At 43.4% G+C, this 13,879-nt stretch overlaps 1 protein-coding gene across 1 annotated transcript in view; it reads left to right on the forward strand.

Moving 5' to 3' along the window:
- The window catches only part of ESYT3 (extended synaptotagmin 3), a 25,704-nt gene that overhangs the window by 6,566 nt on the left and 5,259 nt on the right, over nucleotides 1–13,879 (forward strand). The window contains exons 3-15 of the mRNA XM_035896345.1: nucleotides 593–659; nucleotides 1,279–1,368; nucleotides 2,441–2,496; nucleotides 5,373–5,493; nucleotides 6,538–6,711; nucleotides 7,259–7,341; nucleotides 7,794–7,842; nucleotides 8,481–8,570; nucleotides 9,444–9,506; nucleotides 9,621–9,689; nucleotides 10,901–10,966; nucleotides 12,365–12,451; nucleotides 13,297–13,446. Of these exons, the coding sequence (XP_035752238.1) occupies nucleotides 593–659; nucleotides 1,279–1,368; nucleotides 2,441–2,496; nucleotides 5,373–5,493; nucleotides 6,538–6,711; nucleotides 7,259–7,341; nucleotides 7,794–7,842; nucleotides 8,481–8,570; nucleotides 9,444–9,506; nucleotides 9,621–9,689; nucleotides 10,901–10,966; nucleotides 12,365–12,451; nucleotides 13,297–13,446 (1,165 nt within the window). The remainder of the gene's footprint in view (nucleotides 1–592; nucleotides 660–1,278; nucleotides 1,369–2,440; nucleotides 2,497–5,372; nucleotides 5,494–6,537; nucleotides 6,712–7,258; nucleotides 7,342–7,793; nucleotides 7,843–8,480; nucleotides 8,571–9,443; nucleotides 9,507–9,620; nucleotides 9,690–10,900; nucleotides 10,967–12,364; nucleotides 12,452–13,296; nucleotides 13,447–13,879) is intronic.

The raw sequence follows: 13,879 nt of genomic DNA on the forward strand, positions 1-13,879 counted from the left end.
GGCATTCGTTTTATTTAAAGCCTGATGTTTTCCATGGCAACTGACCAAAACCTGATCTAAGTCGTTGTCTTTTAATTCAGCCTCAAGGAAACCAGGTTATTTTTAGCAATGAGTTTGTCCTTCAAGTGGGCTTTTGGATTGTGGCCAAGGGTGATCTATGGGCTTTTGGGTTGTGGGCCATATGTAATGGCAGGATGGCTCTGCATCAGCTTGGGAGGTTGTGGGGTGGGATCGGGCCTTTGGCAGAGAAGGGAGCAAGAGGGCAATGGCTGGGACTTTGAATTTTGAGTGAGCCTGTTGAGCCCCTCCTTGGAGCGAGCTTGCCTCAGCCAACCGGCACTCTTAAGAATGGAAAAGTAACCTTGAAATGCAGATGTTGGTTTGACATTTTGCAGGTAGGTTGATATCCCAACTGACTGCAGGGTATCTCTTGTGAAGATCTGACCCTTGTTCATTGTGCTCAACTTTCCCTTTTCAGTTGCTTGGAAATCTGTCTCTGCCTGTGGGGTCATGTTGTCAGTCATTTAAACTAATGCTCAAATTTTTTCATTGGACTATTGCAAACTGGAATAATGTGAGAATTTTCTTTCAGTTACATAGGGGACTGTGAGATTCACATGGACATATCGAAATTTAGTCTTGGAGTGAAAGGCATCCAGGTACGTGCAGTGCTAATGTCTGTTCAAGGCTATGTGTGGCAGGAGGTAGCATATCCCAGTGGGGAGGTCATGACACTTAACTGAGAAACCACTAACTATCAGGCTTGGAATGATTGGCTTTATCTCCTTGTGTTTTGGCTGGGGAAATGATGCCTTCCATGGAAAGCACCTAAATATCACTTTTAAGCTTCTTAGCATGACTCTTAAACAGGGTCAGTTCTAGAACATTGAGCTCATGTGGGCCAGCTTCTGCCACTGGAGTTCAGAGGAGCTGCATGTTGGTAGAGAACTTCAAAAGAGCCAGTTCTGCCAGGGTATTTGTAGCCTGGTGTAGGCTAGCCCAACAACTTGTTCTTACACTGTTGAAAGCTAATAGGCAGATTGCTCTATTGTATGGCAGCCAGGATTGCAGAAAGACTACACAAACTTAGGAAGGATTGCCTGATATCAATAGCAATGGTTTGGGGGGTGGGAGGTTATTGTTGTTACTAAATTCTAAATAAAATTACTTCAAGTAGGATTTTTAAAATTACCTCCGTCACTGAAAAGCACACAGTCTTGAAACTGCATCCTGAGAGTACCTTCAGACTCAGTTTTCCTTGGGCTTTTCTGTTTGCAGTTGTACGGGACGTTGCGGGTGATACTGGAACCTCTTCTAACCGATGCACCTTTTATTGGAGCGGTGACCTTGTTTTTTATGCAGAAACCGGTGAGTCCGTAGTGAACTGCATGCTGCAGCCTTCTTGATTCTTGGTCTGTCTTGATGCATGGATAGGTCTTCAGTGAGTGATAGGAGTTGTCCGTCACTGGTAACCCAAACTGCATAACTGTGAATGCCTCACAGTGCAGGTGTTTGAATAGCAAATTCCTGATTGTTCGGTGCTCCTCTTGAACTCCAAGAGGACAGGAGTGAATTTGTCCTGTTCTTTTGTAGTGGTGCCTAAAAAGTTACTTGCTTCAGTCTAAGAATGGGAGGATTTTCTGATGGTGACAGCACAGGATCCATTTCCTAGGCCTTTGCTGCAAGGTTCCTGGCAGGTGGATTTTACATCTTCCCATTAATAGATTTTTAAATACAGTCATCCTGGGGATCATTCAGTCATGGTCGTGCTTTGAAAGCTTGCCTGTTTAAGGTCACATGCCTTGTAGTTGAATTGTGGTTTAATAAAATATGAGAAACCTTCTAGTCTTGTAAGAACCAATTGTCTTATACCACACAGCTTTGCTTGCTTGTGGGTTATCCTCTGCTTGAGTTCATGGAAGTCATACATTTTTGATCTTGGAAGAGGTGTTTTTGTGTTTAGATAAAGTAGCATTATTTTAGCACATGAAAAAAAAAAGTATGTTGTGTAAACAGAAATACAAACTCCTGAAGTCAGGTGGTGTTTGTAAATCCCCCTGCCTCGAGGCATAGGCCAACCCCTAAGTGAAAGGATGGGGAAGCAACTTCAAAGTCTAGATAGAGCTGTCAGATTTAGTACGTGTGACCCCAGGGCATCTGCTAGTGGCCGTTGCTAAGGGATGAATGCTGCCTTTCCCTGTGCTTGTAGGATAAGTCCCAGTGATACCCTCATTTCAGGTATGGCAAGTAAAACAGATAAGGGAATTGCTACCAGCTGTTGGTTTTAATGTATAGATGCAGTCACTTGCTGGTGCAGGTCTTGCTTTCTTTAAACAGCTGGCTTTGTTTTAGAAGCATTTGCTTCCCCTTTAAATTCTACCTTTGTTCTGCAATAAATTTTAATGGTCCTGTATAATTTTTCTCCCTGATCTTGTTGTAGCACTTGGAAATCAACTGGGCAGGCATGACCAACCTCCTGGATGTCCCAGGGATTAAGTGAGTGTCTGTTTTGCTTCACTTTATTCTTCTTTAAAAAGCCTTTGGATGTTGGGATGGCTTTCTCCAGTAATCATGACAGTTATTCTCAGGAGTGGTGTGTAAAAGGTGTTAAATGGCTGGTATTCATGCCATCATATCTGGCTGTGGAGTTTGCAAAACCCTGAGAAGGGTGCGTTCTACATTCTGTCAAAATTGCTTCAATCACTTCATGGTGTTTGGGACTTAAGATGGAAAAAGTAAATCCCCAAAACTACAATCATCTATAAAGTAAAAAATGAGCCTTTCTGTTTCCCACATGCCAGTTACTTATAAAGGTAGATGAGCAGACCTAGGTGACAGGTAGTCTGTGCTTACATCTATTTACCTTAAAGCAACAAAAGGCTAAGTGTCACAGCGTTGCAGTCCCTCTGATAACCTGCAATACAATCCATGATAAAGAAAACTGCACCAGATTTATAAGGAGAAATGTTCTTCTCTTTCTGCATCATCTGCTCACCCTTTAGGTTTTTCAGAAAATGTAGCTCTTGCCCAGTGCCCCTTGGCCTGATCTTGCACAGCGAGGATGAAAATCTTAGTGGTTTTCAGTACTGTAAGTTTCAAAGTCTTTCTCCAGATTGGAGATTCACTTTGTCCTTGTTACTTAGTGTAAGAAGAGAATTCTGTTACACAAGAAAAAAACGTATTTGCCATTGCCTTTCTCCCTTTAAATGCAAATGCAGACACTTCTATTCTCCTCTCTTCCCCTGCAGCTCATGGTTTGCAGACTCCTAGGAAGTGGCTGGCTACTTTAGGTGCCAGCTTATGCATTAAAGGGCCTCTGAAGACCTTTGATGTTGAGTGAGAGGAAGCTTTCTTTTTCTCTTAATTTGAGACCAGAGTGGCCTTTTGCCCTGAAGTTTGCCCTGAGAGCTCCAGTTTTTATCAGAAGAATTAATCTGTTCTTTTCTAATGTGGTTTCCTTAATCTTTGCAGGGAGAAGGTATGTAGGTGTTCCAACCTACAGCCTCTCATATAATTAAGTGCAAATTTGGTGTCCTAAATTTTCACTCCCTGGTTCTCTCGCAGGGATTTGAACGCAGAAACCCTTGCTTGTTCATCAGCACTGCACACGAAAGCTGAGAGCAAAACATGTCTGACCGTGAATCGGCTGAAGTACAGACTGAACAAGAGCTCTCCCTTTCAAGTGAATCAGGCTTACTTAGGGGAGTAAAGAAACTGGATGTAGTTGTCTGTCCTCATGTGCAAGCTGTGTTTAGTTGGGTGTACCCTGAGACTTGAGAGAAGGGACAATTCTGTGACCTTCCTGTGGGGTGGGTTTTTTTGACAGGAAAGCCAACAGTCTGACCAAGGGCTTTCAGGCTCCTGGTTTCCCATTTGCAGTAGGAGAGGACTTGACTTCTGTGTGAATCCAGCCTCATCTGTGAACTGTGACAATTTTGTTGCAGTCTTACCCTGAGAAGCTGCCTTATAAGCACTAGATTTATCAAGAAGATGAAAGTCTTCCAGGTGTTCCGTGCACTTGGGTTTTTCCTCTTAATATTGTCTTCTGCTCATGCCGAGTTGTAGTAGCATATTGAAATCCTCTCATTAACCACTGTGATAGCCATATACTTCTTGCTCAGGAGAAATAGGTCAAATTAGTTGTCCCTGCCATACAAATAAAGCAATTCTAAAGACAAGATTTAAACTGAAAAGCTAAAAATGTGTAAGTTTTAATTAGACTGGAAAGTTCCCTAAACTGCAAGACAAACGGTACCCTCGGTTCAGCCAGTGTGATCTCCTGTGTGCCAAAGGTCCAGTTACTTCAAACAAGGTTTTCCTTCTTAGTGCAGAATATACCAAGAAACAGAACCTCATCTTTTGTTTGGCCTTCTATATATATAAAAAAAAAAAAAAGCCCGACTCATTTTGTTTTGAATGTGGCTGGCTTCTCCTACCATTTTACAGTAAGGTCTCAGCATGTGGCCAAGGGCAGACAGCAGTGTGCGCTGGGGCCGTGTTCTAAGTTTAAACACAAACTACATCAAGGTCTTGAGCCCCCTGTGAAATGCTGAAAATTCCTGATTCCATCCTCACCTTGTCCGTCTCTGGTGTCAGCATTCCCAAGGAAACCCAGAAGGCACATGAGTTTGTACAACTTGTTTGGGTGTGTGACGATCTCATCACTTACAACCTGCCAAATTCACATCCAGCCCTAGTAACCGTAGACCGGAACATCCCTGCGTGCATGTGGGCACTTGCACCAAGTGTGCCACAAGGCAATGGCGATTATGTGCAGAACGATCAGGAATAAGATTGAAAGGGATCTTGAGAGGCTGCCCCATGCTCATATTCTCCTCTGCAGCAGCTCAACTGGAGCAAATTATTGACAGGAGACAGCCTAACCTTCCACAGTGATTCCCATCCACCCTTGGTGGTTGGTTCTGGTGTTGAACTGTCCTCTCCACTTCCTCTTATTCTAAGTTAAATGTCATGAGTTTCTTCTGCCCATGTGCAGTGTATGTAGGCACTCTTGCATAGAATCATTTAGATTGGAAAAGACCCTTAAGATCATAGAGTCCAACCATAAACCTAACCCTGCCATTCCACCACTAAACTATGTCCCTAAGCACCACATCTACACGTCTTTTAAATACCTCCAGGGATGGGGACTCAACCATTTCTCTAGGGGTCCCTTCCAACCCAAAACATTCTATGATTCTATGATTTCCCTGGGCAGCCCGTTCCAATGCTCGACGGCCCTTTGGGGGAAGGTAGGCAGTATCACTCATTTCACAGTGCTCATTTCTTTTACTGTGCCTCATTCTTTCATTCTAACTGAACTTGTGATCGATTGTAGAGATTTAGGTTGCTTTTTTTTCCCCCACCTGCAGTGTAGTGTCAGACTCCCTAATTCAAGACTTCATTGCTGCACGGCTGGTTTTACCGAACAGGATCACAGTGCCTCTGAAAAAGAACATGAACATTGCCCACCTGAGGTTCCCTATTCCGCATGTGAGTGTTTTTTTTCAGTGAGGGTATTAATCTACCTGAGTGTGCGTTTGCCACAATGTGGATGCATGCAAGCTTGGTGCCTTAGGTTCCTGCATCTGCTGTTTCAACTCGGATTGCGGGCTTTCTGTTTCTGTATTTCAGAAATATAAAAGCAGATGTTGGTTAGTTCATAATCTGGGGGGAAGGGGGAGGCTGGGAGGTCCTACCCTCTATATGGTGTAAGAAATCTGTTTAGACACTGAGCTCATTTACCAATTTAAACCTTTAGTCTCATTTGAGAATACCACAGATCTTCAGTTAGAGAAGGTATGTACATGAGCAGCGAGTGTCAGGCTACTTATTTTTTTTTACTAATGCTGTGAAGGGGTATAAATAGGGAGGTCAGAGGGTGACATCTCTTTGTTACAGAAAAAAAGTCAGGAAAAAAAAAAAAACCCAACAAGAGATCTTCTAAATGCTTGATATATCCAGATTTTCAGTCTCCATCCACCAAATACCTAATACACTCGTTAATGAGGTTAAATATAAATGAATGAGAAAGGGATGCTCCCTATTGCAAACTTGCATCACCAAATAGAAGTTCAATGGCCACTCTGCAATAAAATAAGAACTTGCCAATGGGTGCTTAGTTCCTCTTTCAGTCTGTGGGAATTGATCTTTACACTTGATTTGACTGTGGCTGTAACCCTGTGTGCATATGTATGTTTCTGATTTAAAAATAAATTGAAGAATATTTCCTACCCAATTATCTAGATTGGATTGTGTATCTGTTTCAAGTTTTGGGCTTTTTTCCTTCTAGGTAAATAGTAAAACAAGCTGTTTAAGGGTGGTTGGATTTTTTTTTTTTCCCCCTCTAAGTAAATGGTAGAAAAAGTGGTTTAATATAGCTGTCATTGGAAATATAGTGCATCAAAATACATGTCTTGGCAGAACTGTCATGGTGACTACCCTTGCTGCCTGAAATAACTAGCTTTAGGAGGTAGCATATTATAATTATCCAAAGATTGCATTTTCATGACCAATTTTGTATCTTATTTTATTCAGGGAGTAATAAGGGTTCATCTGCTAGAAGCTGAAAACCTTGTCCAGAAAGACAGTTTCCTTGGTGCAATCAGGGGGAAGTCTGACCCGTATGCTCTTCTTCGCGTTGGCACGGTGCAGTATCGAAGCAAGACAGTTTCCCGAGATCTAAATCCCATTTGGAATGAGACATTTGAGGTACTGAATCTTTTGATTTTTTTCCATCTGTAGGATGCACAGCCGTTTACATCCCTGTGTTTGGAGGACCTTCTCTTAGCTGACTGCAGTGGAGCAGGTGGACTTCCTCGTTACTTGATTGAGGCATTTCTGTCCCTTAAACAAGTTCAAATTTACATTGCAAACTTGAAGTGTCATTCAGGTTGATCTGATTTACATATGTGGGTTTTCGGAGGAGGTGCAGAGCACTGCTTTAAATATCAATCAGTGCAGCAGTCTGTGCAGCTGTAATCTGCTCCAGCATTGATTCTTCTCTGCTTATTAGGGATACCAGTTTGAGGGGTTTAACTTGTAGTTCAAAACCAAGCAAATGGGTTTTGAAATATTTTCAGCTATAATCAATTGTATTTGTTAGGCAATTAGCCATGAAATAGCAGGGAATGTCCATAATGTGTTACACAGCTGTAAAGTGTCATGTGTCCACAGCCTGAGCCTATATGAACCTGTGTGAATGCTTTTTATTTTTAATCAGTACCTCTTTCTCAATCAATACCTGTTTCTCCTCCAGTTTGTTGTTCATGAAGTGCCTGGTCAGGACTTAGAAGTGGACTTGTACGATGAAGATCCGGATAAAGATGACTTTATGGGCAGGTAAATTAGCATGACCCTTGCTCAGGGTCCAGTAACCTCTGCAACGGGACACCCAGATTATTTATATTGGAATTTTAATAATGAAGGAAGCTATTCCCTTTGTCCAGATATTGATACCAAGTTATTAGTTCCTAATACAACTAACTATGAACAAGGTAGAGAATGGTCCCAGACTCCTGCAGGGAGTCCTAGGAAGCCATTAGAAGTGGTAGTTACTACATGACTTGAGATTTACTTCAAATTTATTTTTAGTTTTGGAAGTATTTCAAGGGGGAGGGAGACTTCAGAAGTGTAAGTGCGTTCCAGTGCACTCACACCCAGGTGATGCGGAAAAATTGTCACTCGGAACAGATTTGAGCGTGGGCTTTTCTGGTGATGGTTTCTTTTTCCCCCCAACAGCAGTATGCTGTATGCCTAAATATACACTGAAATGTTTGCTTTTCATCTTTCAGCTTGCTTATAAGCCTAGTGGACGTAATGAATGACAGAACTGTTGATGAGGTAAAGATCACCGCTTAGTTCTACGTGTGGTTGGTGGTGTGTACTTACATGTACTCATTTGTGCTCTCTCTCGGCTACTACATTGTTTCTATGTGCTTAAAGCTTCCTTGCACGCTTGCGCTGTGGTATTTTCACAAAAAGAAAATACCTTCGCTTAGAAAACTTAAAGCAGCCATTACAGTAATTGTTACGATCAAGCTGGCAGCCTCAGACAGCCCTGAGGTTACGCTGAGCCAGCAGCACAGTATCTTGTGTTGATATCTCATGTCCTGTACGTACCAAATGTTTTGTACAAGGCTACAGATAAAGTTTGGTGAGGGAAGAAATGATCTGATCTTATTGTGGTTCATCCTGCAGCCCAGCACTCTGCAGACAGTGCCAGGGTGCCTGTTTTGTACTGCTGCTCGTTGGAAATATCCATGTACTTTGCATGTATATGGGTATCTTATTTTTGTTTTTTCTAGCTTGTGTTTCCAAGGAGATGGACATGCTACAATCCAAGTGTCAAAAATGCAAGCTAAGGCACCCAAAGTTAAATTCATATTGTCTGTTGTATATAAGCCTCAGGGACTGCAACATAGATATAAAAATTATTCTGCCTCACAGTTCTCAAGTTACATTTTGTTGTCTCCATTTAGTGGTTTCCCTTAAGTAAGACAACAAGTGGACACTTGCATTTAAAACTGGAGTGGCTTTCACTAGTAAATGACCAAGAAAAGCTATATGAGGTGAGTATATTTGCTTAAAGGATTCAGATACTCTGATCCCTGTCCAGTCATCAACAAAGGGTGTGTAGAATTAGGAACCCCAGGTAAACTCACGGGAGTTTATTTTTGTCTGACAAAAGTTTTGATGTGTTTTTCCCTCCCACCCACCTGCCCCTCCTGAAGAGGAAGGGTGTTTGCTTGCCCCAGGTCCCATGGTAATTCAGGAGTAACTCAAATCTGGCAGCTCTTTTTGCTTGAATTAGCAAAGCTTTGTTTGACTCACTGCAAAGTGGGTGGCTCTCACAGTTCCCTTTGATAATTTTTCCCTTCCCTCTTCATCTAGAATCTGTGTAGGACCCCTGTCTATAACCTGTACTAGTCATAGACAAATACCCAGCACTGGTGCTTGACAGGGCCATGGTTCCAAATGGTGTCTTACTTGTCCAGCAGAATTGCTTGGATAAAGCCCATCTCCCAGGGATGCTGTTCCTTCATGATCAAGCAAAAGCATTTGAGTTCCACAGAAGTGAATGACGTTTGTTACCAGGCTTTGTTCCGCTGATACTGGATTACTGATGTTGATGTATGTGGCTGAGCATGTTTCTAGGTGTCTTGCTGCACTGGGGAATCCAACCAGTTCTGCACTAGAGAGACCGAAGAGCATTAAGGCCAGTGAATTGAAGAGACTTAACACCTCTTCTTACTGGTCTGCTTAAAACTGTCATGCTGTATTGGCTTGTACTCCTCTAAATCACAAGTTTTAGGAGAAAGGTGAAGAGCTGCTTAGCTTTCAGAAACTGTCCTTTGAATTCGTGTTGTGCTTTATGTTGTCCTTGGTGGGTGATCGTGCCTACCTTGTGTTTTGTTTTGTGTTATCTTTCCTGGCCTTCTCAGGATAAAAAGGGTCTGTCTACAGCTATTCTGGTAGTCTACTTGGAGAGCGCCTTCAACCTTCCAGTAAGTACAAGCCACGTGCAGACAGCCTTCACTCCTAACCTTTTTTTTTTTTTTTTTTTTTTTTAAATAAAGCCCACAAATTAATTGTTCTTAAATATTCTTTTACTAATTCAGAAAAACCACTTTGAGTATTCGAATGGTGAATGCGGAGCAAAGAAGATCAAAAATAACAAGTACCTCAAGGTAAAATTTATATTCTTCTCCCATGCTTGCAAAACAACATTCTGGATTGTGCGGTATCGTAGCAACTGAAACTAGCTGTGGTTAAAAAGAAATAACCTGTCTAGTGTCAGAATCTAACTGACCAGGGGTTCAAAATAGTAATTGAAAGCCCACCCCAGTGAAAGACTAGGAGGTCCAAGGGGGAATGCAGCACAGAAATATTTGATTGTGTATATTTATTTTATACTTTGGACAGAGAGCCTTCAGACATCAGACCAAGTCATATTATCCTTTCTGCTGCTGCAGGGGTTCTTTCCATGGTGAGCTGTTCCAGCTTGATCTCCCACATTGGGATGGGAGGAATGTCCTTGTTTGTGGTAACCTTCCTGTCCACTGAAGACCTGACCACCAGGTTCCTTCCCCCTCAGTTTTAGAGGGATTCAGGAGCCACTCTGTCATTCATGCCTCCTCTCTCTTTACTCCTGTTTACTTTTCCCCCCAAATACTGCATTTTGCTTCTGTGATGTAAACGGTGGGTATAGGAAAGAATGTCTTTCTCCCTTTTTTCGTGAACAAGCTACACATGACCACACTCTTAGCAATGGATAAAGCTTCCTGTTCTCTCTGAGTAGCTCCCCTCCTAAACGCAATCTTTAAGATTTAGATGAGCTACCAGCACTGCATACACACCATGTTCGATAACCCCTAATTCTGGACTTTACGGTATCCACTTTGTACACAATGTTGTGCCAAGACCAGATCTTCAGCCTTAACTTCTATAGCATTAGTGCAGAGAAGCACAGTACAAGAGGTTCAATTATTGCTTCTGGAAAGGAATTGTTACTCGATACCAAGGAGTCACTTCTAGCTGCTTTACAACAAGTCCTGAGCCTTGGAAACCAATTCGGAGAGTCCTCTTTCATTCAGGAATGATGAAGACTTCCCACTGAGCCTTCAACTCTCTTTGTTTCCTCCCAGTTTCTGACAAATTTTTAAGTGCTCACCTATTGAAACCTAAATACATAAAACTTCGGCTTAAATGTATATTCTTGATGGTAGCAGGTAAGACTGTGCTGGAGTCTTTGCTGTGTAGTGCACTCTTCAGATGTCCCGCATCTGAAAACTATTGTCAGCTTTCCAGAAACTTACTTCAATTAAGAGCAGTGGCTTAATAGTGCTTCCTGTAAACAACAAATGTATTTTTTTTTTTCCCCCCTTGTATTAAATGACAGAAGATGGAACGAGAACCTTCCTCCTTCGTCCTGCTCACAGTAGGAAACAAGACTCAGAAAAGCAAGGTGAGGCTGTTTGACTCGTCTGCTTTCCTTAAATACTTTCTATTTTATGGGTGACTGTCTCCACGTAGCCCCTCGGAAGGGTAGGACTAGTGAAGCTGCTGTGAAGAGCTGTAGTTACGCGGTAGCTGCAGAGGCGGGGAGGCGAGGGTCAGCCAGCCTGTGGAAGCACCGTGTCACTGAGCCGTGCTTGATTAGTGGGCGTCTGACCAGCTGCTGTACATACCGATGTATGGGTTTGTGCTTGTGGCCACGAGGTGGTGTTGGTCAAGATACTCCAGTTCTACGAGGGCTGAAGAGGAGGAAGCGATAGGTCTCCAGTCTGGCTCATGCTTTCTCAGGGCAGAGCGTCATTTGCATCAGACTGGCATTTGTTCCCACATCAGGGTCTCCTGGCTCCTGTGTTTCACAGTTTTGCTGAATTTTTTTTTTTTTTTTTTACCTGGACAAGATGGATCTGGATCTCCTCCGCATCACTTCCCGTTCCTTTTTCATTATGTAATATTTACTTTTGCCTGATGAGTATGAGCAGCAGCAGAGTTCTGCCCCCGCAGTGGCTGCCGTGTTTACTGCCCCGCAGCTGGATGCAGATGAGGGTGGCCCAATGTTCTTTTGGACACCCAACAAATAAGAATGAATCCTGTTGGCTACACATGAGCGTACGGGACTGCCACCTATCTTCCTTTGTTTCTTACGCCTGCTCCATCCAGAAATTTGGTTCTGCTTGCATTTTTGCCTTTTTTGGCTTTCCCTTTTCCCCACCACATCACCTGCCTCTCCCAAGCTAGGTCAGACTTCCAACTTTCCCCTGCTGCTTTCCCCTTGCGCCAGCGCTCATGGCCTGGCAAGAGCAGCTGGTTTACAGAGCAGCCTCAACCGCAGCCCCCGCAGGTGCTTTCCACGCTCTTTCATCCTTGAAGTGGATGGCACTGAAGCTGGGCCCTCTTACTCTTCCCGCGCACTCTACACCCCTCAAACTGCCCCTCTAGCTTTCCTGCCCGCCCCTGCCAGCTTGCTGCAGCTTTGGGAGCTGGCTCTGAGTGCCTGCAGGCTGGAAGCAGTGCTCTGGCTCCCTGGGTGGAGAGATGGGAAGTGGGGAGTGGTGCCTGGCTGCAGGTGAGGCAGCCTGCTGGTCCAGGCAGCGCTGGTTGGGGCCAACTGCAGCTCACCAGACTTGTTCTTTGGCATTTCCACGCCCCGCAGAACTTGTTCTGGTTTTGCCAGAGACTTTGCTTCTGCATGCTTCTGACCTGGAAACTTCACTCTCTCTGTACAGCTGAGGTGTAGCATCACTGAATAAAACTAGAGGGTCGTCATGACCCTCTCTGGTGATCAGTGTCGTAGTATTCTTCCCTGCTTACAGAATAAGCTAACGTACATGCCACAATCTTCTTGTTGCAGACCTGCAATTTCAGCAAAGATCCTACGTGGGGCCAGGCTTTCACCTTCTTTGTCCACAGTGCTCATTCCCAGTCACTCCATGTTGAGGTGAGAGAAAAGCCTTTCCTTTGAAGACCGAGTGCACATCTGTAGGAAGAAACCTCTTTTACGGTGGATGTGATCTCGGCGCTGGTTGTTTCTGTGTGCTTGTACTGGGGTCCTCCTACTTCAAAGGTGGAAGAAGCACCTGTTGCTGCACAGGCGATTCTCTGTTTGGTGATGCTGGTGTCTACCTTTTCTCTAGGATCATGTAATGTATAATAGTTCAAAACATGGGAAACTTCTGGCTGCAGAGTGCAAAGGAGGTTTTATATAGGTCTGTGTGTAGTAAAGCCATGAATATTTTGCTGTCAGAAATCGCAGCCTTGATAATTCTCAACCAGAGTCCTGTCTTTTCACCTTGGTATTTTGGCTCATCAAGAAATCCTGTATCTCACTAGCATACCTTGCAGTCACAGCCAGTTCTATGGCTGTTCGCTTGGCTACAGAAGTGGATTTGAACTTTAGAAAGTGTATTGAGGTTGAATAGGCTAAACAAGCTATTACCTAAAAAGGCTATAAAGGTTTATACCAGTTGTCCCAGCTGCCTGGGATGCTTTCCCCAGAGCAAGTGAGGAAAGTCAAGTAAATCCCAGAGCCTAGTTTTTCTGCTGAGGCATTTCCTTCTCTGCATAGTTAGAGATGGGATTTTTACTCCAAACATACTAATTTGTTACACTCTTGAAATATTGGCATCACCCATTTGGAAGTAACCATGCTTGATGGTATGTCCTGAAGTAAATAAGCTAATTTTGGTCTCTGTCTGAAATACCTTCTTGCTCTGCTGTTCCCAGTGGTATGCTTTCCAGTTTGCCATCCAATAAAAACTTTTTTTATTTCCCCCCCCTCCCCAGATAAAAGACAAGGATCGGGATAGTTCCCTGGGAACTTCAGTGGTATGTCTCTCCCACTTACTTAAGGACCCAAACATGACTCTGGATCAGAGGTTTCAGCTGGATCATTCCAGTTCAGACAGCTTCATTAAGATGAAACTTGTGTTGCGGGTAAGTTGTTCTTTGCCATATTCACTCTGCTTCCCCAGCGGAAGCATCCAATTCTAACCAGGCAAAAGAGATGAAAGGTGGGAGTGGAGAAATGCAGCTTTGCTTCACAGATGAGTAGAAAGTAGGAGTGTGACAAAGTCTTTCTACTTAAGTGTGATTAAGAGCGCATGGTGGAGCTGAGAAGTATCCCTGAGGCTTCCTAAACCTTAGTGCAGTGCCATTGCTGAAAACCTTCTCGTGACCATAGGGAGTTGGACTGAAAAAATCTAAGCTGGGGGAATCAAAGCTGCTAAACAGTAAGAGAGACTGATGCTTAGGAGTTGTTTTCTCTTTGTGCTCTGGATCAGTGTTTAGATGCTGTTAAACACGTACACAGTAGGACAGGGGAGGAGACCATCACAGCTAATCCCATAGGCCTCTTTCATCTCTGCTG

The sequence above is a fragment of the Egretta garzetta genome, unplaced genomic scaffold (genome assembly GCF_000687185.1).
Source record: "Egretta garzetta isolate BGI_Z169 unplaced genomic scaffold, ASM68718v1 scaffold326, whole genome shotgun sequence".
Taxonomy (NCBI): Eukaryota; Metazoa; Chordata; class Aves; order Pelecaniformes; family Ardeidae; genus Egretta; species Egretta garzetta.